The 27,696-nt window shown below is 41.5% G+C and overlaps 1 protein-coding gene across 4 annotated transcripts in view; it reads right to left on the reverse strand.

The window, feature by feature from the left end:
* LOC126194796 (lipase 3-like) overlaps positions 1 to 27,696 on the reverse strand; it is a 172,709-nt gene that overhangs the window by 140,855 nt on the left and 4,158 nt on the right. For 2 of the 4 annotated variants that reach the window (XM_049933103.1, XM_049933106.1), the window contains exon 1: positions 16,065 to 16,202. The exons of the other annotated variants lie outside the window; for them this stretch is intronic. In XM_049933103.1, coding sequence (XP_049789060.1) covers positions 16,065 to 16,104 — 40 coding nt within the window. In that variant the 5' untranslated portion in view covers positions 16,105 to 16,202. Of the gene's footprint in view, positions 1 to 16,064; positions 16,203 to 27,696 lie in introns of those variants that run through there. 4 annotated transcript variants of the gene reach the window in all.

Consider the following 27,696-nt stretch of genomic DNA (forward strand, 5'->3'; position numbering starts at 1 on the left):
AAGAGGAACGTGTATAGGTGTACGCCTTTTCGACATGTGCGTATGAGTGATTCCATTCGCACCTGCGTTCACACTGGGCACCTCTACTTGCGTGTGAGGCAATCTACAGTAGCAAGGCGACTAGCCGCAAGGTGCACAGCTGTAAACGCGCCTTAGGAGTGACTGTTATACCATATGAAAGGTCCACGGGAAAAAAAGTGGTAAGTCAGTTCTTCTTAATTTTTCAGGAAAGAAGATTTTAACACCAAACCTTCTGTATCAAACGCAATTTTTAGCCGATCCTCTTGAAATTCATCTTTAGTGTAGCCTTACTTATAGTCCTTAGATAACGCTACAAGGTTATTGTTTAAACGTACTCTAACAACCTAAAGAAAATATTATATCGAATAACTTCAATGTTTTGTAGGGGAAAAGAGGGTAATTCATTATAAAAGGGGGAATGTCAGTAAATCTCGATAATTCGTTGACTTTGTTAAACCTAGTACAATAAGAACTAACTACCAGTATTACTTAGGATGTCATTAAAAATGTAACAAGTGAATGTGCAAAAATTTATTAGTTACTTGCGAAAAACCATAAGTCATAAGATAGAAAATTATAGACTAGAATTAATTTCTTATAAACAGAACAAAACTTTGTAGGCCCAGACAATTTCTTTGTAAACTATGTCCATTCATTGTTTATAAATTTCCGCTCTGGGTCTGCTTCTTAGCACTTGCACTTATTGGTTTTGGAAAAACAGTGTCATCTTGATGATGCAGTTTCTTGTTACGCTTTTGTCCTTTTTCCAGTTTTGGCAGCTGGGAAAAAAACTACCTAGCCTTTTCTCCGCAAAACATCTTTAACTGTTGTAATTCTGCATATTTGTCGTAAGTAATAGGTTGTGCACCTACAACAAAACCACCTTCTTGTAGGTTTTTTAAAAAGTAAGTGTAGGTGTAGTTCTTTACAGAATTTAAAATAAAAACTGTTTTAAGTAAATAATACAATAAAAATGACGATGAAAATAAAGATGAAACAAAAAACACTCACCCTTATATGCTTAGTCAGGTAGAAAGAACTCTCCTTGAGGCTGAGGTTGTTCTGTTGGAACCGTAAGTGGCTTGTTGATAACATGACGATCCCAATGGCCATGGAATGTACTTCTGTATTCCAAGAATCGGGGATGCTCTTTTGCAGCCACTAATAATTCTCTTATTGGTCTAGAAGGAAATGGGCATTTCTTGAAATATAACTGATCGAGGTGTGTAGACCAATCTCTCACAAACTCCATGTCTACTTGAAAAGATGACAGTTTTGTTCTTGCAGTCTCTGTTTCCTCTATCCCGTCTTTGGGAATTTCAACCCTTTTTTTCGTTGATACTGGCCATGTTACGATCTCATTCGAGATACGAGTGGCCATGGATTGGAAAAGATATTTTCACGTGCTCAAGTCTCTTGACGTGATGAACGATGTAATACAGCAGGCGGAAAATAGTCCAATTCTTGTTCTACCCCCCCGCAAGAGTCTGAAAATACATCTAATTTTCTAACAGAGGGATCAAGAATTGTCGCCACAAAATAAAACAAAAAGGAAGAACCTCGTTAGATCCTTTGTAGACTACTGTTCCATCATACACGAAGAAATATTATTAATCGGTTGACAATATATGAATATTAAACACGAACAACGTTAACTGTCTCTTGTAGCACACGTCGTTAGTTCTGATGTTAGGGACAGGTAAGTTCTTCTGGGAATCCATAGTAATACTTTCACATTCTTTTGATGCCTTGGTGTTTGCTTTAGAACTTCTTTTACGAATATAAAACGTGTCAGATTTTAGTAAGTGAAGTTTTTCACCGTTGACAGTTGATTTATTTTTTTATGAACTCTGCCTTTCTGTGTTATTTTCCGGGTACGGTTTCAAAGCAAGTTCAACGGCTCGGATTTCAGCAGCATGCCTATCACAGTAACTACAAGTGTCCATTCTAGGGTACCCGAAACCGACGTTAAATTCTGTATTGAAAACAAGTCTATATTCTCCATACGACACAGACTGAGAAGGGTATGATTTCTTTAATAACTCATACATCTTACTGATGTTTAGATCTGGAGGGAGATACACTTTCTCAGAGGTTTTCAAGCTGTAATGGCTTCGTTTACCTTTAAATGAACTAATGTGTTGGCGAACTGCGTCAAGTGCCTCCGATGTCACACAATGTTTCCGATTAGAATGTTGGCCTCGACCATCCTTAGGACTCACATCTTTTTTCAGGTAATGTTGTATTATTTTTAACTTTTTTAGATATTCAGTGAAAATATGCAAAACTTTAGATCAAACATTTACTTCAGTGACAGAATTCTCCCTCTTCACTCTTACACGATATGAATGACTGTTGTCACGAAATTTAGCTTCATTTTCTGGTTGCCTAAGTCTCCTTTGCGATATATGTTTACATTAATTAGGCCTGCCAAGTAAGAATTCTGCTCATTCATAGTCATTTTGTTATAATCAGATATAATATACCCACGTTCTGCGTCAGTGGTACTCTGAAAACATTTCAATCTGGAACATTTACAATCTGGTGCTAATTCATGGTGGATGATAAAAGTTTTTTCCTCACGTCGGAAAGTCGACCAGTTCTCTTCCTTTTCTTCGTTGAATGTAACAGTTGGTTGAAGGTCATATTCTCCTCATCTTCATTTTCCATGTTCACTTCCACAGTTCAGTTAAAACGTAAAACAAACTAAACAATTCACACAACACACAAAGCACTAACTTAACCTCTCCAACAGCACATACTGAACACCTGATACTCAACACCTGATAATCACAGCTTCGATCAATGCTGCCAACTGACTAATCCCCTTTTCTCCTAGTTTAACATTGACTTACATTCTTTTTCGTGTGGAAGCTATCTATATTTTTAAACCACTGTAACTTTGAGACTATCCTCCTTCTTTCCATGAAACAAAAACTGATAAAAGCAGCTTTCTGGAACTGTAATAACCTAAAATTTCATTTTTTTGCTTAAATCCTTTTTCCTGTGGACCCTTCATATGGCAAAGTAATAGAACTTTGACAGTATTTTGAATAACGAACAATGAATTGTTAACAATGCACTGTGTACATAAACGTAGATTATGGAACTCTTATGTCGGGATACAACACAAACTGAAAACAGTAGTCACCAGTAATGTGTCAAGATGCAATCATAGTACGAGTTACTGGTCGAAGTCATACACCGCGTCACAACAACCAGTCGTCGCGAGAGGTCGATTCAGCAAAGCAGCGCCGGATTGAAAAAAATCGTCTCGACGGCGCCTAACAGATCAACACGAGACACCAGTAAACGACTGGAGGGTTACGGACAGTACCAGCTGGCAGTCGGGTCAACTTCGTCACGGGTGGAGTACTACACGCGACTTGCAGCAGCAACTGCAATTTGCAGCAGAGGCAGAGACGGCAGCGGAAATAGTCTTAAGGTATAGTTTTTTTTTTTTTTTCAAATGGTAGTTTATCATTTTCAGGAAAAATGGAAAGGAGGAAGAAGACAAAATGTTTGGTGACGTGGGACAGTTGGTGGACATTGAACAAGAATCTTATGACGAGAGTTTGTTTGAGGACAAAGAGGATGAATTTAATTTTGTATGTGATAAGAAGACCGTAGTTTGGAGTGAACCAGTAGATGACAGAGGGTCGCAATTTGGACTGTATTTAATTTAGTACAGTGAAATGAATGATAGTCTTGTATTAGATGATATGTCTAGGCCTTCAGCTACTGAAAGTGTTGATGATAAAATAGATATACCAAAAGCAGAATGAACAAGTAATGGTGCTGAAAAAAAAGAGCAGTCAGGAAAATATGTAGAACAGGGGCTGGAGGAAGTAATGAGTAATGAGTGATTGTTGGCAGCTTCAGGTGAACTATGTAAACAAAAGGTTGATGACATGAAGAAGGACATTGATAGTGAAAAATCAGACGTGGGTATCCAAACTAACAAAACCAGCAATGACCTAAACGATTAAATCAAAAGGTATGTGTACTGCAGATGACATTGGTATTGTACAGAAAGCAATTGGTGAAATTAATACTAATCTTATTCATTTAAACAAAAAAATTAATGCTGTAAAACTTGAGCTAGAAGGTAGAATTGATACGGTATCTCAAGATACAACAGAAGGATTAAATTAGTAAAGAAGGATTGTACTGCTACCGGAAATAGAATCACATTATGTGAAAAGTGAGGGGAAATTGTTGGCCAGAACTGTGATAGCAACTGAGTGGAGTAACATTTATAAACGAATGCACTCGTACTTTCCAAAACGACAAGCACACTGGTCCCTTGCGCCTTGAATCCAAGAAATTTATTTATGACAAAACGGAAGAACTTGAAAGTCAAATTACCTAATTAAAACAGATTTGCAGGGTAAGATACAAGTAGTATGTTTAGAAGTAGAGGACAAGTGGGTGCTGTAATTGATAAGAAAATAGAGAAGATCACTGAGGAAGTAAATTCCAAATTTATGGAGATGAGAAAGAATGTCAATGAGGCATAGAGTGTTCCACATGGTGGGTGTGTTGTGTCTAGTGTAAATTAGTTAGTCAGATGTAAGAAATTTCGTGCTTTTGAACAATACTCAAAGTGTACCCTTTTGGTTTCATTAAAGATTTTAATAGATTGCCTGATGTATGAAGTAATAAAGAAAAAATTTCTTTTGTGAGGGGATTTCTAAAAGGAGACTCATATGGTTTAGCGGCAGAGTTGACTGAGTCTTGCAGTTTATGGGAAGAATTCAAGCAATTATTTTTGAAAGAATGTTGGCCTAAGGATAAACAACAAATTATACTAAGACAGTTTTTTGTCAGGTGGGGGATATGATTGTAGGAGAGGCACGATTAAAGGGTGCTGTCGGCATTAAATAACAAATCAAAATATTTGGACAATACATTGGCCAGTGAAGTGATAGATTTGGTTTAGAAAATACGTTACCACAAAAGATTAGAGAATTACTGGTACCTGCTTCTAGAAACAGTATTAATGAATTTTCGAATTATGTGGGAAAGGTAGAAAGAGTAAAACCTTCTGTTGAGGATAGGAGACATTTTGATGAGATAAATCAGAACAAGAGGGAATATCACATAAATAGGATGAGAAGGTCCGACTCAGGCAGAGAGAATGGAGGACAAAGAAATAACTGGATAACTAATAAGAGTGTTAGCAGAAGGAATTCGAGATATAGGAGTGTGTGAAATCATCAGGAGGATGATTCTGGCCATATGAAATAAGGTTTGATCCAGTTATGGCTCGAACCTGGGCAGGACACAGGAGAGAGCCTCTTGTAAATAACAGTAATTTATTTCTGAGAAGTGTACATATAGATGATAGTAATAAGTTAGGTAGAGGGTATGGGTCATATTGAATTAAAAGAGAAATTGTTCCAATTAATGCAGATACTGAGGTAACGAAAGAAGTTGGCAATATGATGGAGCCCGTACATGAGGAGAGGAGTGTAATAACTGTTCAGCTTATGGAGAGCCATAGAGAGACCGAACAGGTTGTCATGCCAGGCGGTAATCATTTAGATGAGATAGAGAATTTGAAGTGTCTTGTATTGTGGGCTGATTGTGGAGAGAGAGAGCAGTTGATTAACTAAGGTTTTGAAGGATGTGATAGTGAGAGCAGTTCTGGTTCAAGTGACAGTACCGATAATGATGAACTTAGTCGTGAGTCAAGCAGTAATGAAGATGAAGTGGATGAGGAGTTGTCAGACTTTGTGTTTGATGAGGAAAGTAAAATGATATGCAAAGGAAGGATTGAGGACATAAGTGGACAAGGTTAGAAGAAAGAAAATGTAGAAGCTAATGGTGAAGTAAATAGCGAAGAAGATCAATCTGTCTGTCACTTGACTGTAACTAATAATAGATTTTGAGATCAAGACTATAGGTTATCTAGAGATAAGAGTAACGAATATCTGTTAAATGACGAGGCACAGGAGGTAAGTACTAATGAGGTATGGCATCCTGTAGTTGTGGCTAATGTGCATTGTGTATATGTTAAGTATCTGCTGGACAGTGGTAGTGAATTGAACGGCCTGTCACAGGTATTCCTTGAGCTTTTTAAAGCCGAAGAAGGAGTAGCAGTAATGCCTGTATCTGATACATGAACTGTACGTGCAACTGGTAAACATTAAAGAATATTAAACAAAATAGACTGTTGACTGTAGAACTTGCTGGGCAGCAAGTAGAGTTTAATTCTTTCATGATACTGTTTCACAATCGAAGTATTGTTGGGGACTGATTTTTTTGTGCAAATGGAATGTAAATATTGATTTTGCTAATAGTAAATTTTGTTTCATGTGTAGTGATAGTATATATGAACTGACATTTTTGGAAAACATGGGTGAAACATTACATGTGGAGTTGGACTTTCCATTACGATATCTAGCTGCTGGAAGACACTCTGTATCATCTGAAAAAGAGAAAATAAAAGTAGAGACGAAAGAAAGTAGAAGAAGCTGTAGAAATAACGACTACTCAGAAACAGGATTTGGTGGAAATATTGTTATAGAACAGTAAGGCATCGTCAGACGCGCCTGGACTGGTAAAAGACTTTGAATGTAAACTGAAATTTAAAAAACATTTTTCAAGAAACCGTATGTTATTTCGTTTGCTAATAGAGAAGCAATAAAATGGAGACTAGAAACATGTTATAACGGGGAGGATATTGAAAGGTCAGATAACAGCTACAGTAATCACTTGGTGTTTGCAAGAAGAAAAAATGGGGGTGTAAGGGTTGTCCATGGTGCCATGAAATTGAATGATATTATTTTAAAAGAGAGTGACGGACCAACAGACATAGATGAAATTTTACGAAAGTTCCATGGATGTAGATTTTTGACTTTTTTTTATGTAACTTGTGGGTACTGGAATATCAGCCTAGAAAAGGAGTCTAGGCCTTGTACAGCGGTTTTACATGAAGAGAAGTGTTACCAGTGTCCGCAGCTCGTGGTCGTGCGGTAGCGTTCTCGCTTCCCACGCCCGGGTTCCTGGGTTCGATTCCCGGCGGGGTCAGGAATTTTCTCTGCCTCGTGATGACTGGGTGTTGTGTGATGTCCTTAGGTTAGTTAGGTTTAAGTAGTTCTAAGTTCTAGGGGACTGATGACCATAGATGTTAAGTCCCATAGTGCTCTGAGCCAATTGAACCATTTTTGGTGCCAGTATTGTGTAGTGCCTTTCACGTTAACATATCTGCGTGATCGTTAGGTGATGAATTAATTATCTAAATAACTATTAAATAACTATTTATACTGATGATACCTTGGTAGCTACTTCAAACTAGTTTGAGGACTGAAAAAATTTGGATGAAGTTTTGAAAGATATATACAAAGAGGGAATGAAATTAAAATTAAGTAAATCTGAATTTACTAAAAGCAAACTGCTTTTTCGATTCACAAAATTAATGAAGACAGTATACACCCTGATCCAGAAGAACGTACTGCTATTGATGACTTTCCAGCACCAAAGAGATAAGATAGATACTGCCTACAGGAAAGTTAAAGAGACCTTTGGAGAAAAGAGAACCACTTGCATGTACATCGAGAGCTCAGATGGAAACCCAGTTCTAAGCAAAGAAGGGAAAGCAGAAAGGTGGAAGGAGTATATAGAGGGTCTATACGAGGGCGATGTACTTGAGGACAATATTATGGAAATGGAAGAGGATGTAGATGAAGATGAAATGTGGGATATGATACTGAGTGAAGAGTTTAACAGATCACTGAATGACCTAAGTCGAAACAAGGCTCCAGGAGTAGACAACATTCCATTAGGACTACTGACAGCCTTGGGAGAAACAGCCCTGACAAAACTCTACCATCTGGTGAGCAAGATGTATGAGACAGGCGAAATAGCCTCAGACTTCAAGAAGAATATAATAACTCCAGTCCCAAAGAAAGCAGGTGTTGACAGATAAGAAAATTATCGAAGTATCAGTTTAATAAGCCACGGCTGCAAGGTACTAACACGAATTCTTTACAGACGAATGGAAAAACTGGTAGAAGCCGACCTCAGGGAAGATCAGTTTGGATTCCGTAGAAATGTTGGAACATGTGAGGCAATACTGACCCTACGACTTATCTTAGAAAATAGATTAAGGAAAGGCAAACCTACATATCTAGGATTTGTAGACTTAGAGAAAGCTTTTGAGAATATTGACTGGAATACTCTCTTTCAAATTCTGAAGGTGGCGGGGGAGTGAAAGGGTATTTACAATTTGAACAGATACCAGATTCAGTTATAAGAGTCGAGGGGCATGAAAGGGAAGCAGTGGTTGGGAAGGGAGTGAGGCAGGGTTGTAGCCTATCACCAATGTTATTCAATCTGTATACTGAGCAAGCGGTTGTTGTTGTGGTCTTCAGTCCTGAGACTGGTTTGATGCAGCTCTCCACGCTACTCTATCCTATGCAAGCTGCTTCATCTTCCAGTACCTACTGCAGCCTACATCCTTCTGAATCTGCTTAGTGTATTCATCTCTTGGTCTCCACGCTGCCCTCCAATACTAAACTGGTGATCCCTTGATGCCTCAGAACATGTCCTACCAACCGATCCCTTCTTCTAGTCAAGTTGTGCCACAAACTCCTCTTCTCCCCAATCCTATTCAGTAACTCGTCATTAGTTATGTGATCTACCCATCTAATCTTCAGCATTCTTCTGTAGCACCACATTTCGAAAGCTTCTATTCTCTTCTTGTTCAAACTAGTCATCGTCCATGTTTCACTTCCATACGTGGCTACACTCCATATATATACTTTCGACTTCCTGACACTTAAATCTATACTCGATGTTAACAAATTTCTCTTCTTCAGAAACGCTTTCCTTGCCATTGCCAGTCTACATTTTATATCCTCTCTACTTGGACCATCATCAGTTATTTTCCTCCCCAAATAGAAAAACTCCTTTACTACTTTAAGTGTCTCATTTTCTAACCTAATTCCCTCAGCATCACCCGACTTAATTCGACTACATTCCATTATCCTCGTTTTGCTTTTGTTGATGTTCATCTTATATCCTCCTTTCAAGACACTGTCAATTCTGTTCATCTGCTCTTCCAAGTCCTTTGCTGTCCCTGACAGAATTACAATGTCATCGGCGAACCTCAAAGTTTTTATTTCTTCTCCATGGATTTTAATACCTACTCCGAATTTTTCTTTTGTTTCCTTTACTGCTCGCTCAATATACAGATTGAACAACATCGGGGAGAGGCTACATCCCTGTCTCACTCCCTTCCCAACAGCTGCTTCCCTTTCATGCCCCTCGACTCTTATAACAGCCATCTGGTTTCTGTACAAATTGTAAAAAGCCTTTCGCTCCCTGTATTTTACCCCTGTCACCTTCAGAATTTGAAAGAGAGTATTCCAGTCAACATTGTCAAAAGCTTTCTCTAAGTCTACAAATGCTAGAAATGTAGGTTTTCCTTTTCTTAATCTAGCTTCTAAAATAAGTTGTAGGGTCAGTATTGCCTCACGTGTTCCCATATTTCTACGGAATCCAAACTGATCTTCCCCGAGTTCGGCTTCTACCAGTTTTTCCATTCGTCTGTAAAGAATTCGCGTTAGTATTTTGCAGCCATGACTTATTAAACTGATTGTTCGGTAATTTTCACATCTGTCAACGCCTGCTTCTTTGGGACTGGAATTATTATATTCTTCTTGAAGTCTGAGGGTATTTCGCCTGTCTCATACATCTTGCTCACCAGATGGTAGAGTTTTGTCAGGACTGGCTCTCCCAAGGCTGTCAGTAGTTCTAATGGAATGTTGTCTACTCCTGGGGCCTTATTTCGACTTAGGTCTTTCAGTGCTCTATCAAACTCTTTACGCAGTAAAGGACACAAAAGAAAAATTGGGAGTAAGAATTTAAATCCATGGAGCACAAATAAAAACATTGAGGTTCGCCGATGACATTGTAATTCTGTCAGAGACAGCAAAGGACCTGGAAGAGCAGCTGAACGGAATGGACAGTGTCTTGAAAGGAGAATATAAGATGAACATCAACGAAAGCAAAACGAGAATAATGGAATGTAGTCGAATTAAACCGGGTGATGCTGAGGGTATTAGATTAGGAAATGAGTCGTTTGAAGTAGTAAACGAGTTTTGCTATTTGGGGAGGAAAATAACTGATGATGGTCGAAGTAGAGAGGATATAAAATGTAGACTGGCGATGGCAAGGAAATCGTTCCTGAAGAAGAGAAATTTGTAAACATCGAGTATAGATTTAAGTGTCAGGAAGTCGTTTCTGAAAGTATTTGTATGGAGTGTAGCCATGTGTGGAAGTGAAACGTGGTCAATAAATAGTTTATACAAGAAGAGAATAGAAGCTTTCGAAATGTGGTGCTAGAAAAGAGTGCTGAAGATTTGATGGGTAGATCACAAAACTAACGAGGAGGTATTGAATAGAATTGGGGAGAAGAGAAATTTATGGCATAACTTGACTAGAAGAAGGGATCGGTTGGTAGGACGTATTCTGAGGCATCAAGGAATCACCAATTTAGCAGGGTAAAAATCGTAGAGGGAGACCAAGAGATGAATACACTAAACAGATTCAGAAGGATGTAGGTTACAGTAGGTATTGGGAGATGAAGAAGCTTTCACAGGATAGAGTAGCATGGAGAGCTGCGTCAAACCAGTCTGTGGACTAAAGACCACAACAACAACAGAGACTAAAAATCCATTAGTTTTCTACAGCAATGTAGATTGAAACATTGTTGGTTGACCAAGTGGGCCTTATACCTGCAGCAGCTTGATCTTGAGGTTCGTTATATAAAAGGAAATCAGAATTATAGATGATGCTCTTCCTAGGATGCCAGCAAGTAGGAAAGATACTGACAAACCTGAGGACGACTGGGGTCACACAAGGTTGTGTTACATGCAAGAAGGAAAAAAGGAAAGAGCGGTTTAAAAGATTTGTAAACAAATGAGAAGGAAAGAGAACGAAGATCCAATTTTGAGATAAGTCAAGCAGTATTACAACTCTGATAACGAACAAAAAGTAAAACTGTAATATACTATAAACGAAGGTATACTATTTAGAAGGAAGACTGAACAAGCAGGAGTGGAAGCTGTGTTTTCCAGAACAATACGAAAATAAGTTGATACACTGTCTTCATCAGAGCTATGGGCGTTATGGGATGAGGAAGATTGTAGCTAAGATTCAGAAGACAGTAACTTTTAACAACTTGTGTAGGAAAGTTAAATAGAGGTTGGAAGGATGTGATAAATGTCATATTTGTGTTTCATTTAAAGGATAGCTGCATTCTGTTTCACTCAAAAAAACCGAGGGAAATAATCGCCATGGACCTCCTGGAACCACTCCCGGTGTCCACAGTGGGTTGCTGAGATTTTTCTGTAGTGCTAGATAGGCCTACTTACTCTAAACATGTAAAAGTGTACCCGATCAGTGGGGCTAGCACCAAAACCATAGTTGAGGATCAGAGACTGATTACTTTCACAATATTAGAGTACCAATATCACTGGTCAGATAACGAGCCACAGTTTGTTTTGGAAAGATTCATGCCATGTATGGGGATATTTGAAACTAAGCATATCCAAATTTCAACATTTTTCCACAAGGCAATATGAGTGACAGGGTGATGAAGGAAATCAGTGGACTATGTAGGACTTTTGCAGCAAAAAACATTCGGTATAGGCCGGCCATATTCAGCAGTTTGTAAATATTATCAATAACTTATGGAATAAGTCTACTGGGTATGCTCCATGCGAGCTTATGTTTGGTGAAAGACCCACAAACTTTATCATAGAGGAAGTGGAATTTTCGGCAATTACCGAATCTGTCCAGAATGAAAAGGCTAGGTTGGTGAAAGAGAGGAGGAAGAAAAAAGCATTAAGGAGAAAGGGAAGACGTGACAAGAACGTTACACCGACTGAATTCAAGACTTAGAGCTTGCTCCTCATTAAGACGAAAGAGAAATCAAGCAGGTTAAATGATGAAATCAAGAAGTTAAATGGACCATTTATAGTAGCAAGAGTTGCCCATGAAATGCATACGAGATAGCTTGCAGGAAACCAGACAGAATTTTTTGCTTGAAAAATATAATTCATTTGAACCGTATATACAGGCAGCAAAACGCATGTGTATGGATTCAGGAAAGAAAGAAGATTTCTCGGAATTAGGGAACTTGAATTTAGCTATTAGACTATAAAACATTTCGAAATGTGAATTCCGGGACACTCAACTCTATTGCCATCCTGTTTGTGCTCTTCTACTTTTTGTGTTTTTGTCTGTCTGGGTTCAACCGCAAACATTTTGGTGTTACATAACTTCAGTAACAGGGGTTCTGTTCCCCAAAAATCAGGAGTTCTGATCCCCAAAAATCAGTGGTCCTGCTCTCCAAAAGTCGTGGTTCTGCTCCCCAAAAGTCGGGGTTCTGCTACCCAAAAGTTAACTGCCTTGTAGTAAAGATCTGGAATAATCAGTAAGCAGATATTACGTAAGGAATTTGTCCAACAACAGTAAAAAAGGAGGGAATAACATCTAGAGGATATTTATAGCATTTATAGCGTATTTATCCTCAGAGTAAATGTCTATGAAAGTTAATATGTGTCAAAGTTTATCATAGTGTAGATGTCTTAAAATTCTTGAATAGAAAAGGAAAATATTTGAAAGAGCCATTGTCTATGATAGTGTTTAAAAAGTAATGAGAGAGAGAGTTTGCTATGTCTTTTAGGCCACAACGATAAGTAATATTATTGGTGTACAGCTAGTCAATAAAGTGAGTATTTTGGCAAGAAGCAAGGCAGTTGTTTTCTTCCTTAGTTAATGTGGTTAATAATCGAGTAAAGAGCTACACAATGAGGTAACAAAGGAATGAAGTAATAATAAAATGATGAATACGAGATAATGAATCGACGATTAATGCAACAGTAATGAGGAATAATGATGAATGTAAGAAGTAGGAAAGAAATGTTTAGGGAGCCTGCTTTTGCAGTAGAATCATTTTGGTGGCTTCATTCCTCCAGTTAACAAGGAATTATATTATTTGAACTTACAGACATGTGTAAATTATAAAGGTGGACGATAAACAGAAGCAGAGGATTGTAGGTTAGAACGTCTTGGTGTGCTAGGCAACACGTCAATAAACTATGTAGCATGTGTGACACTAACGCTGAAGTAATTTACTGAATTTTCTGGTGAAGTGATAATAGTATTTTGTTATCAGTGCAAATTTCTTGCTCAGAGTAGTTTTGCGTTGTACTGATAAGGAATATGAGCAGAACTAAAAAGAAGTTTTGCTAACAAAGCGACAGATCTTCGCTAAGGAATGGACAGCGATTATAAAAATGACTAAAGATATGACTATACTAAATGGATTTGACACTAATTCTGAGAAATGCTAATTGGGCTTTCGCAAATGTGACTAAGGAAGTTTGACTTTGAAGTTCAGTAAACTGAGATGAGGAATTAACTTAAAATACAGAGTAATAGGAAATAATTTCCATTCCCTTTGAGTGATTCCGTGTAAATAAGTGACAATTTGGAATAGTAATAAGTAAATATTTGAAAATGTGAGCAAGAATAATTTTTGATTTATGATATTTTTGTATTTTTTACAAGAAATGTGAAAATTTTGGAACTAATTGCCATGTACATAATTTGTGTTACAGTAATTTGTCATTGTGTACTAATAGGACATCTGTTATCGTGTGCAGTGTAAAGAAATAGCTCAATGATTTTTTTCTTACATGTGTAAGTGTAATTAATGTTAGTGTCCTATTTTCGATGTCTGTTGACGATGAGGTACTAGCTGCAGAGAGTAGGATGGGGATGGACTCTGGTAGAGACAGTTGGACCTGTAAACTGTTGTGGACTCTGGTACAGCCAGCTGAGACTGTTAGTGTTTAAGTGCAAATGGTAGATGCAGAAGGTTTAAGTGAGAGACATACATACATAAATACACCAGTGATAAAAAGAACTGTGAGTTCCTCATTATGGCTGTAATTTTTTTCTACACTTTTTAGAAAGACAATGGAGAGAACTTTGACTTCATTTCTGAAAATAATTCATTAATTTGTAAATAAGTCAGTGAATTCACCACAACATTTTGTATTGTAAGTTATGTTTAAAATTTTGTGCATTATGTATTTATTTATATTATTAGTACTATGTGGCTGGCCAGAGACGTTAGGAATTTTGTGTATGGCTGTAATTTATTAAGGAAATTATTGGTAATATCTTTTGAATATGTCGCTTGATTATCTTCAGCTATTGATTTATGGACCACTGGATTTCATAGTGAGCTATCTTCTATAAGTTTTATTTACACCAGGCGCTTTTGGCTTTATTTTAAAGCACTTCAATCAATGAAAGGTATGGTTACATACACAATGGTACTCATGTTCTCTTTCTTGTTTTTGTTCCACAGTCGCAGTTTTACCTATGGTATTGAAATATATTCCTCTTCTGCAACTGTAATAAGCGACTTATTAAGACCAGACGCGTTTCTCTCTTTTGAAGCATCTTCAGCGGACAGTATTTTGTCTCCTCCATTGCCAAGTCACCTTTCGTAGTTTTGTGCTGCGGTAACACGATATTCAACGTTTGTGTCGGATGATCAGTGTTTTAGCAAATAAATGCTGTTTGTGTGTGCCACACACAAAAATTATATTTGACATAGCTCAGAGCACTTCACTGATAGACGGTATATTCAAGTCCTAATGTTTTTGTAAGTCCACAGTTTTGTTTAATGTATTTTGTCTACTTCCTTTTGATTGATTGAAGTGCTTTAAAATAAAGCCAAACGTGCCCGCGAAAGATGGAATATTTCTCAATATTACATACGACACCTATGTGGTACTTAAATTAAATGAGATATTGTTATACAGTAAATTTTATATGAAATTTAGGTATCCTGTCTACATTTCATTCTCAACATTGTGGCAGCTAAAATCGACCATACGGAAAGTATACTCTATGGACTTTTACATCTGCAAACTCTTCAAAATTTCGTGCAATGGTTTACTATATTTAATGCTGCATAATAACTGCATTGAACATCGAAACAAAATTAAGTCATTTATGGGGGGAAGGTATCAGTCAAGAAGATGTGTAAAAATCAAATTTTTGGGCCAAATAGTTTTTGTGGAATCGAATGATAAGAGTGTCAAAGCAGTCGGAACATCATGTGTCTGCACAGGCGAGCAGTGCAGTGACAAAATCGCGCACAGTGCGGAATGCAGGGAGCACGTCTTTGTAGCAGCGAAAGGGTTAATGCAGCCGTGATGGCTCTACTTCATGAACTGCGCGCTCCCCCCTAAACGCAAGCTTGCGAACTATGCTATACTATGGCGCTGCTTCTCTTGACGCGTGCGCCGTGTGCAACTGGCAACGCAGCAATCTCCCGCGTCTGGGAGGGCATGCGCGAGCCGCCAAGATAAAAGAATTGAACTATAGTTACTTTGATACGCCATTTGTCCATTCCTCACTCTTCATTTGGCTACGATAGTTTGAAAAAAAAATTTCTCTGAAATCACTCTATTAGTGTTTCTTAATTTCCTGGATTATTTCCGAACATTGTTTTTATTTTGCAAAGTAAACCCGTTATATATTTTATTTATGTTTACACTCGAACACCGACCACAAAACAGGAATACTAAAACCAACCAGCTGTCTCGCGATTACGTCATATCTGTGGCACCAGAGAGACGACACTGCATGGAAATACCGAGATCGACAACTGAGCGACCAGAGTAACACTACATTTACGAAAGCGACACCCAAGGTGGTCCGAAAGTCCGCTCACTGAGCCCGAAGCGCTTCGAAAGCGAAAAAAAAAAAAAAAAAAAAAATTGGTTCAAATGGCTCTGAGCACTATGGGGCTCAACTGCTGAGGTCATTAGTCCCCTAGAACTTAGAACTAGTTAAACCTAACTAACCTAAGGACATTACAAACATCCATGCCCGAGGCAGGATTCGAACCTGCGACCGTAGCGGTCTTGCGGTTCCAGACTGCAGCGCCTTTAACCGCACGGCCACTTCGGCCGGCCGAAAAAAAAAAGTTAACAGTTACTCACTCGGGAAGTTTATCCACTTCGGCGTGCCGGTTACACTCATCTACGCTTACGACGAGAGCTGGGGCAGCCAGATCGGTCGCCTTCCGTCGGTGGTTTGCAGTGCCGAAGAAGCAACTGTGAAACGCCGCCTGCGCGAGCACTCCGCCTTCTGGCGAGGGACCTTGTAGCATGCGAGCTTATAAAAAGAGTGTTGAACTTCTCTACGCCTTTCTTTTGCTCGGAATATCCACAACTTGTTAACTGGCGTTCCCCGCCTCCACGGCTTCTTCTACTACATTCTGTCGCATTCAGCCGTGGCGGCTCGTCTTGGCTCGTAGCCGGCCTGCTCTGTCCAACCATTTTGCTGAAACATTAATAGCTGCCGCGGCGGAATCGAAGACTCTTATTTTATTTACAATTAAATCAATGACCGACGACCTAAGCCCAGGCATCATTGCAGCTTGGCGTGTCGAAACATTACGGGGTGTAGTCATCGTGTTCTAATTACCACGTCGAGAAAATCATGCTGCGACCGTGAAACTTCTTGATGCGGTAGTGCTCTACACATTCACCCCTCAGTGTGCGACATTTTTTTCGAGCGACGGATGACGTTGCGGAGACCTTGGTTGCAGTAGTCCGCATTTTGGCTGTACAGGAAACGTTTCATCTATAAAATTACCTCAGCATTCTGCAGAAGACTGTCACACCGAGGAAAGGGTAGTCGCTGTGTCTATGTCAATAGAACATGGAATACGTGGCACGGGAGGGGGAGGAGGAAAAAACCGATAGCCCAAAGAAGCAGCATATTTGACCGTCTCTTGTGCAGAATGAGCTAGGCTATTGCCGTGTAGGACAAACATTCCCGCGGAAAACTTCTGCGACGCATCTTCTTGACTGCCTCCCGTAATCTCGTCAGGAGATTTTGGTACTGTGCTCCTGTGTTAATTTCCCTTACGAGTACAACACTGAACTATGAATTTATGCTATAAAATTTTTTTAATACTTTTAGGTGAGACTAGAGTGTTTTGATGAGCTAATCTCAGAAATGATAAGGGTTTTCCTCCGTCATGTAATGTTTTTTCACAAAGTAATCATGAGGATCCATAAAATTCACACAAAATGCAGACACTAAAAAAAAATTATAAAAAAGTGGTGAAGAGAAGCACTCCTAACTTTATAACGAAGTATAATGTTCTTAAGTAGCGTCTACATTTGTTTTAGTCATCACTCCTCTGACTGGTTTGATTTTGATGCGCCCTCCACGAATTCCCTCCTGTGCCAAACTCTTCATCAGAGTAGCACTTGCAACCTATGTCCTCAGTTACTTGCTGGATGTATTCCGATCTCTGTCTTCCTCTACTGTTTATAACTCTACAGCTCCCTCTAGTAGCATGGAAGATATTTCCTGATGTCTTAACAGTTCACCTAATTTTCAACATTCTTCTGTAGGCTAGATCTCAAATATTTCTATTCTCTTCCTGTTTCCCAACAGTTCATGTTTCACTATCATACAATGCTGTGCTCAAATGGAAAATTCTCAATAATTTATTGATCAAATTAAGGTCTATGTTTGATACTAGTAGAATTATTTTGGTGAGGAATGACCTTTCTGCTGGTACTAGTCTGCTTTTTACGTCCTCGTTTCTCTGTCCGTCATGAGTAATTTTGTTGCCTAGGTAGCAGAACTTCTTAACTTCATCTACTTCGTGATTACCAATCCTGATGTTAAGTTTTACGCTGTTCTCATTTCTGCTCCCTCTCATTACTTTCGCCTTTCTTCTATTTGCTCTCAATGCATATTCTGTACTCATTGTACTGTTCATTCTATTTAGCAGATCCTGTGATTCTTCTTCACTTCCACGGATGATAGCAATTTCATCAACGAATCTTATCATTGATATCCTTTCACCTTCAGTTCTGATACCACTCTTGAACCTTTCTTTTATTTTCATCATTGCTTCTACGCTGTACAGAGTACAGATCGAACAGTGGGGGCGGAAGACTACATCCCTGTCTTACATTCTTCTTATTCCGAGCACTTCGTTTTTGGTTTTCCACTCTTATTATTCCCCATTCTACGTGTTGTATATTAGCTTGCTATCCGTATAGATTACCCCTATTTCCCTCAGAATTTCGAACATCTTGCAGCATTTTACACTGTCGAACGCTTTTTCCAGGTCAACAAATCCTGTGAACGTGTCTCGATTTTTCTTTAGTCTTTCAGCCATTGTCAACTGCAACTTCAGAGCTGTCTCTCTGATGCCTTTACTTTTTCCAAAGCCTAACTGATCGTCACCTATCATATCCTCAATTTTCTTTTCCATTCTTCTGTATATATTATTGTCAGTAAACTTGGGTGCATGAACTCTTAAGCTGATTGTGCGATAATTCTCATACATGTGGGCTCTTGCAAATTCCGAAGCCACAGATACAGTTTGTGGATACTTCTTTTCGTGGAGGTGTAATAACGGCACATGGCGCTACAGGCTGTACGTTGCTTTGAAGCAAGCGTCCCCACGTTAGATGCCCTAAACCATTAGCAGACTATTCTTTATGACTGCTTCTTGCTCTTAATTTCTGTCATGTGCACACAACAGTTGTTTTCAAATTAAAAAAACGTTAAAGTTCTTTCGTCAATAACACAGCATCTCATAGCCGTTTTCAAACGTCTGGTCTTAAATCCATATTACATCCAGTAATACGACACATTTCGCCTCATTATATAACTTTTATTTTGTTACATATTTCGCCTAACGAAGGAGACTATGCGAGACTAGATGGCTGCCTTAGAAATCCAGCATTTTCCTTAATACGGTCAGAGGAAACTGGTGTTCGATTTATGCTCCTTCCCGAAAATGCTGAGAACGTATTTTGCTACGTTCGGTCGGTTTCCTACCTTTCTTTTTCACAACATTCATCCAGTGAGATTTTCGAGTTGGACTGATAAAAAATCTGACGTGAAATGACAGAAAGAAGACCACCGTAGTGAAGTAAACACCGCATCCAAAATTCATATATGTAAAGGAAAATGTCGCTTGAACAAGTCCACTTAAGGATGAAATGTGATTCCTTTACACTTTAGACAATAATTACAATTATTAGTACAGCCACAAATGACGCAAGCTGGCAATTTTGTTCCGGTTTTCCCACAGTCCATGTTTCACTACCATACAATGCTGTACTCCAGACGTACATCCTCAGAAATTTCTTCCTCAAATTAAGACCTGTATTTGATATTAGTAGACTTCTCTTGGCCAGAAATGCCTTTTTTGCCATAGCGAGTCTGCTTTTGATGTCCTCCTTGCTCCGTCCGTCATTGGTTATTTTACTGCCAAGGTAGCAGAATTCCTTAACTTCATTGACTTCGTGACCATCAATCCTGATGTTAAGTTTCTTGCTGTTCTCATTTCTATTACTTCTCATTAACATGGTCTTTCTCCGATTTACTCTCAAACCATACTGTGTACTCATTAGGCTGTTCATTCCGTTCAGCAGATCATTTAATTCTTCTTCACTTTCACTCAGGATAGCAATGTCATCAGCGAATCGTATCATTGATATGCTTTCACCTTGTATTTCAATTCAGCCCGCATCTCGTGGTCGTGCGGTAGCGTTCTCGCTTCCCACGCCCGGGTTCCCGGGTTCGATTCCCGGCGGGGTCAGGGATTTTCTCTGCCTCGTGATGGCTGAGTGTTGTGTGATGTCCTTAGGTTACTTAGGTTTAAGTAGTTCTAAGTTCTAGGGGACTGATGACCATAGCTGTTAAGTCCCATAGTGCTCAGAGCCATTTTTGTATTTCAATTCCACTCCTGAACCTTTCATTTATTTCCATTATTGCTTCCTCGATGTACAGATTGAAGAGTAGGGGCGAAAGGCTACAGCCTTGTCTTACACCCTTCTTAATACGAGCACTTCGTTCTTGATCGTCCACTCTTATTATTCCCTCTTGGTTGTTGTACATATTGTATATGACCCGTCTCTCCCTATAGCTTACCCCTACTTTTTTCAGAATCTCGAACAGCTTGCACCATTTTATATTGTCGAACGCTTTTTCCGGGTCGACAAATCCTATGAAAGTGTCTTGATTTTTCTTTAGCCTTGCTTCCATTATTACCCGTAACGTCAGAATTGCCTCTCTCGTCCCTTTACTTTTCCTAAAGCCAAACTGATCTTCACCTAGCGCATTCTCAATTTTCTTTTCCATTCTTCTGTATATTATTCTTGTAAGCAGCTTCGATGCATGAGCTGTTAAGCTGATTGTGCGATAATTCTCGCACTTGTCAGCTCTTGCCGTCTTCGGAATTGTGTGGATGATGCTTTTCCGAAAGTCAGATGGTATATCGCCAGACTCATATATTCTACACACCAACGTGAATAGTCGTTTTGTTGCCACTTCCCCCAATGATTTTAGAAATTCTGATGGAATGTTATCTATCCCTTCTGCCTTATTTGACCGTAAGTCCTCCAAAGCACTTTTAAATTCCGATTCTAATACTGGATCCCCTATCTCTTCTAAATCGACTCCTGTTTCTTCTTCTATCACATCAGACAAATCTTCACCCTCATAGAGGCTTTCAATGTATTCTTTCCACCCATCTGCTCTCTCCTCTGCATTTAACAGTGGAATTCCCGTTGCACTCTTAATGTTACCACCGTTGCTTTTAATGTCATCAAAGGTTGTTTTGACTTCCCTGTATGCTGTGTCTGTCCTTCCGACAATCATATCTTTTTCAATGTCTTCACATTTTTCCTGCAGCCATTTCGTCTTAGCTTCCCTGCATTTCCTATTTATTTCATTCCTCAGCGACTTGTATTTCTGTATTCCTGATTTTCCCGGAACATGTTTGTACTTCCTCCTTTCATCAATCAACTGAAGTATTTCTTCTGTTACCCACGGTTTCTTCGCAGCTACCTTCTTTGTACCTATGTTTTCCTTCCAAACTTCTGTGATGGCCCTTTTTAGAGATGTCCATTCCTCTTCAACTGTACTGCCTACTGCGCTGTTCATTATTGCTGTATCTATAGCGTTAGAGAACTTCAAACGTATCTCGTCATTCCTTAGTACTTCCGTATCCCACTTCTTTGCGTATTGATTCTTCCTGACTAATGTCTTGAACTTCAGCCTACTCTTCATCACTACCATATTGTGATCTGAGTCTATATCTGCTCCTGGGTACGCCTTACAATCCAGTATCTGATTTCGGAATCTCTGTCTGACCATGATGTAATCTAATTGAAATCTTCCCGTATCTCCCGGCCTTTTCCAAGTATACCTCCTCCTCTTGTGATTCTTGAACACGGTATTCGCTATTACTAGCTGAAACTTGTTACAGAACTCAATTAGTCTTTCTCCTCTTTCATTCCTTGTCCCAAGCCCATATTCTCCTGTAACCTTTTCTTCTACTCCTTCCCCTACAACTGCATTCCAGTCGCCCATGACTATTAGATTTTCGTCCCCCTTTACATACTGCATTACCCTTTCAATATCCTCATACACTTTGTCTATCTGTTCATCTTCAGCTTGCGACGTCGGCATGTATACCTGAACTATCGTTGTCGATGTTGGTCTGCTGTCGATTCTGATTAGAACAACCCGGTCACTGAACTGTTCACAGTAACACACCCTCTGCCCTACCTTCCTATTCATAACGAATCCTACACCTGTTATACCATTTTCTGCTGCTGTTGATATTACCCGACACTCATCTGACCAGAAATCCTTGTCTTCCTTCCACTTCACTTCACTGACCCCTATCATATCTAGATTGAGCCTTTGCATTTCCCTTTTCAGATTTTCTAGTTTCTCTACCACGTTCAAGCTTCTGACATTCCACGCCCCGACTCGTAGAACGTTATCCTTTCGTTGATTATTCAATCTTTTTCTCATGGTAACCTCCCCCTTGGCAATCCCCTCCCGAAGATCCGAATGGGGTACTATTCCGGAATCTTTTGCCAATGGAGAGATCATCATGACACTTCTTTAATTACAGGCCACATGTCCTGTGGATACACGTTACGTGTCTTTAATGCAGTGGTTTCCATTGCCTTCTGCATCCTCATGTCGTTGATCATTGCTGATTCTTCCGCCTTTGGGGGCAATTTCCCACCCCTAGGACAAGACAGTGCCCTGAACCTCTATCCGCTCCTCCGCCCTCTTTGACAAGGCCGTTGGCAGAATGAGGCTGACTTCTTATGCCGGAAGTCTTCGGCCGCCAATGCTGATTATTTATAAAAGTGTAGGCAGTGGCGGGGATCGAACCCGGGACCGAAGACGTTCTGATTATGAATCAAAGACGCTACCCCCCCTTTTTCTTTTACCACGGGACCACGGCGCTTTCTTTTTCTTTTTTCTTTTTTGAACTTTATGTAAAAAAATAAATAAATAAAAAATAAAAGGAGAAAGGAAAGAGTATAATACTTTATTGTATTTTATTTGTTGTTCATTTTGTTCTTATTTTGTTCTTGTGTATTTATTTGGTTTCGAACGCAGGTCTCCTGCCCACTTTTTTTAAAATCTTTTTTTATTTATATAGATATCAATGTGCGAACAGTCATAGTTAATCAAGCCTGGAAAACTAAAACAGAATGAAGACGCCATCGAAGATATGAAACATAAATAACATGAAAAGAAAGCTACCACGTCGTAGTGAGGCTTCCCAGCGACTGCGCCCACTGATAAAGATTGTTCAATATATGCTCGTTTGCAGTTCGTTCTGACCTCATCTGCCACTGCCTGGAACATTCCAGCTGCACGGCGGGCTGTGAAAGGCACTCCATAGGTAGTTTGCGAAGCACTGTCGATATCTGGTATGCCCGGAAATAGCATGATGTCTTTCTTGCAAATAGAGCCAGAAGTCAAGGAAATTCTAGTGTCCGTCACGACAGAGGTAATGGACTGCATGTCCACGTATCCAGGTGACAGAGTTGGTTCGAATCTTGGGGTAAAATGTCGCATCCGGAAACAATAACGTGCGTGCAGATATATGCTCCGCCCTAACTCGCAAGAGATAAGCCAGCATCTGCCGCACTAGGTGCCAAACCGGTTCCGCCTCTCCACAGCTGAGGCGGTGCTCGTCAGAATCTACTGTATTACAACCCACACAATTGGGAGATTCTGCCATGTGGATATTGTAGAGACGTTCTTGCGTCACCAGCTTCCCATTAACGACTACGTACCATTGGGAAACAACATCGGAATCAAGCATGGCATCGTGTACAGTCTTCCACACCACGCGCCACCGTACGTCAGGATATTTTAGTTCGACCACATTTAGGGGGCGGCATTGCAGCATGTCATGATATAGGCGTCGAGTTGTGGCCATTTGTGGTGTCGTGAGCGCGACACTGCAATAACTTTGTTCTAAATAGGAACGTCCTATATAAAAGAGGGGCGCTGTGATGTCCTGTAGTGGCACCGGCGCTCTTAGTGAAGCAGGTCGTAGCGCCGTCAGAAGCAGACTCGTGAGGCTCGTAGGACAACGGCGCAGCAGACATAAATGTGAGCTAACATAGAGGGCAATGGCTCTATCATGGACGTTAACTAGGCCGAGACCACCTTTTTCCTTGGGGAGGGTAAGAGATACGTATCTGATCTTCAGTAACATACCAGCGGTGACGAAGTATCCCAGCGCTGCCATAATGCTACGAGCCAAGTGCTTCGGAATGGGTAGCGTTTGGGCGACGTGCGGTATGCGGGACGCAAGGTATACATTGGCATAATACGCCCGCAGAACGATGTTGAGGGATCGCAAGCGCTGATTTGCAATTCCGGCCCTAATTTGGTTAAGAAGGCGTCTATAATTGAGCGTCGTCGCGTGTCGCATGTCGTTCATGAAATCTAAGCCCAAGCAGCGTACAGTGTCACTGAAGCGTAAGGGGGCAATGTGTTCCTGCGGTAGCCCAATCCCGATGCTCAAGGCGACGGACTTGTCAACGTTGATTTGGCTACCAGAAGCTGTACCGTAGGTTGCAATCCAGTCCAAAGCCGCGGCCATGTCGTCAGCTCCACGTATGACGATCATCAAATCATCCACATATGCGGTGCAACGATAGATGGAGCCGCCGAACTGTATCCCAGTGAGCCTGTCTCGGAGACCACACAACAAAGATTCTAAGGCCAATGCAAATAACAATGTTGATAATGGACATCCCTGTCGTATTGATCGGCGGATCGGCATGGGTGCCGCCAGTCTTCCATTAACAAGAACTCGAGAAGTTGCACCATGTAGTAGGCGTGTCAACACTGTGATAAAGGGGTCGGGGTATTCCATGCGCCGTAGAACGGCCGTGAGGAAAGTGTGGCCCACACGGTCAAAAGCCTGGCTAAAGTCGATAGACGCGAGGGCTGCCGGCAAACGTCTCACCCGTGCAAGGGAGATGAGATCTCTGTAACGACATAACGCAGTTCTGATGTTGTTGGGTCCCCCCAAGGACGTCTGATCTCCGGACAAGAGGTACAATAGTGTGCCGCGAATACGTTCTGATAGCAGCCTCGAAAGATCTTGAAGTCGCTGTTCAATAACGTTAAGGGACGATAATCGCGGACATGATTCCGTCCCTTCGGCTTATGGATGGGGACAATCAGACCTTCCTAGAATGGTGCAGGCAATGTTATACCCGGGGACATCAATTCCTGGCAAATTTCAATCAAACTCGGTAGCAACAGTTGTTTAAAGGCTCGATAGAACTCTAATGGTAATCCATCGTTTCCCGGTGATTTATGGGGAGCACCTTTACCAATGGCGTCGAGCACTTCCTCTTCTGTCACTTCTCCCAGTAAAGTCGGTACCATGTCTGGTGGAACTGTACCGTGGACATGTGCTGAAACGGTGTCTACCGTCGCCATATCAGGGAGCACTGCTGAATAAAGTTGAGCGTAATGCCCATAGAAGGCTTCTGCTATATCTGCTTGTTCTACCACGTGTCGACCGTCGTCCGTTATCATGTCGGTTACCAGTGCCCTACGGCGCCTCCTGCGTTCTAGGAGCACGTGGTGCATAGATGGCCTTCCTGATTGTATCATGTCTGGAGCACGCGACCGTATAACAGCGCCTTGTAAATGATGGCGTGCTAAGGAGACGAGCTGCGCTTTCGCGCGATTGACTATGATCTGCCTGTCTGGTGAGGGCTCCATAGCAAGACATTCCCGTAGGACGGTGTAATAAAAGTTTTCCGTGCTCCTCCTCCATGCCGCTGCTTCCCGGCCGTAAGCCATGAAGGTGCGCCTAAGAGCAGGCTTCGCACATTTAATCCACCAACTGAGGGTCGATCGGTAACGACCACGACGCTGTAAGGACGCGTTCCACGACTCTTCGACAGCACCTTTACATGCCGGCTCGTCTAGATGGGCGACGTTCAGTTTCCAGGGGGGCCTACTGCGCCACACACGTGCAGGTTGGAGGGCAATGGTGCAAATATAGGCTGTGTGGTCGGTGTATGCAGTGGGCCAGAGCTCTGCTCCTCTCGTCGCCGTCGAAAGGGTGCTTGTGACGTAAATCCTGTCTAACCGACTTGGTGAATGGCTTGTATAATGGGTGTAACCAGGAGCTGGGCCATGGATGTGGCGCCACGTGTCAATCAGGTGGAGGTCACGCACTAGCATTTCCAATTCCGCACACGGGACGTGATGTGGCTGCTGATCAGACGGAGATAATGTACAGTTAAAATCTCCTCCGATCACCATATCGTCTATGCGGCCCATAAATAGACGCGTAATATCTTCCGAAAAAAAGCAGGCCCGATCTCTCCGTCTCCCTGATCCTGAAGGGGCATATACGTTGATGAGTCGTACACCGCTGACAGTTACTGCCATGGCTCTTGCACTCGGTAAGTACAGTACGTCCGTAGCCGCCAAACCGTCCCGTAGCAGAACAGCCACACCACAATCGGTAGAAGAGGCGTGGGAGATGTGGGCGGTATATCCGTAGAAGTCAGGGAAACTAGCGACACATACTTCCTGTAAGAGGGCCACGTCGATGTCCGCCGCGTCAAGCATGCGTTGTAGCATTATCAGTTTGTGTGGTGCCCTTATCGCGTTGATATTGATTGTGGCAAGGCGAAAGGTGTGCTGCCTAGTCTCTTCACCTAGGGTAGACGCCATGGCAATCAAAGCTAACCGCAAGAGATGCCGGACCCACCAAACCCGATACAAATTATGAGTCTTTCACGCTAGGAGTGGCATCCCCAATGCCGCCCCCTCCCCTGTCACCCGTGCCCTCTTCAGGAAGTTCCTCAACATCGTCCGACCACAGTGGGTGCAACACGATGCTGTGTATCTGATCGGCACCTAAATCTCTCTCACGTATGTCGTCTTTGGTAGAGGTAGACGGAGCGCCATCCATCGACACGACCTGCCGCGTTTGTGGTGCAAGAAGTAACTGGGCACTCGTAGTATGGGCAAGTGAACCGTCTACACCACTTAGATCCTCAGCAGGCGCAGCATCCATGCCGTCTGATGAGATGTCACCTTCTTGACCGGCTGTGTGTAGGAGGCAATCGTCAGAAGGGGTCCACCGACGTCGCCTGCGTCGTCGAGGCGAACGTTGCTTTCGAACGTGGACATCCGTATCCGAATGTGGGAGGCAATCCAGCGTCGTATCACCTTCCGCTAGGAAAGCCGCGGTCGGGACAATGTTCGCGTCCACGTCCATCGCGTTCTGAATGTTATGTTGCGTCTTGAGTCCGTGGGACTGTAGCTGCTGTTGTTGCTGTGAAGGGGGCGACATATGGGTTGGCACCGAGGGTCCTTCCTCTTCTTCCCTTGGTACTTCTGACGTCGATGGATGTGTCTGATCGCCCGTTTCGTCCTCAACTATGGTGCGCATCGTCGTCTGAGCGTACGTGAGGGGCAGGATTGTCGTCCCCGTCGGGGAAACGGAGTCTCCCACTGGTATCTGCGTAATTCTAAGTTGTAAGCAGCTCGATCGAACATGGCCTTCCTGCCCACATCCGGAACAGGTACGCGGTTGACCGTCGTACACGATGATTGCACGACAGCCACCGATGTTCAAATAGGACGGCACATGTTTCTTGAGCTCAAGTTTAATTTGGCGCACACCATTGTAGACCTTATACGTCGAGAAAGTTTGCCACTTTTCTGCAACGTGGCTGATAACATTGCCATATGGTCGGAAGGCGTCCTTGACAACTTCCTCTGGGACCTCGAAGGGGAGCTCAAAAACCCTTACATTCCTTAGGCCCATGCCTGCATGATCAACCGTCACTGCACCGATATGCCCGTCAGAATGTTTGAATCTGAGGGAGTTCGAGTATTTAGAAACCACTGTCGCGCAGACCTCTGCACTGGTCATTTTAACATAAACCACGCTCGCCGTTATAGAAAAATGTATTCCGACGACAGTCGCCGGATCTAAACGTAGATCGTCGCGTATGAACTGTTCTATTTCATAGGCTCGAGGACGCGCGTGATCTGGTTGGAAAGTAATTTTGATCGTATCGTGGCGCCATGTGTGTGCCATAGTCGCATGGAACTAGGAACAAATACAACTCGCACCGCGAGAAGGTAAACACAAGCAAGCGCTCACGGTCGCGCACGGCGGGGCGCAGCGGACGTCCTCGCCCCACCGCAGCCGAAAGCAAACTGAACCTAGACCACGGGTACCACTGCTTATCCCACAACATTTCTTTACAGATT

This window comes from Schistocerca nitens, chromosome 7, assembly GCF_023898315.1.
Source record: "Schistocerca nitens isolate TAMUIC-IGC-003100 chromosome 7, iqSchNite1.1, whole genome shotgun sequence".
Lineage (NCBI taxonomy): Eukaryota > Metazoa > Arthropoda > Insecta > Orthoptera > Acrididae > Schistocerca > Schistocerca nitens.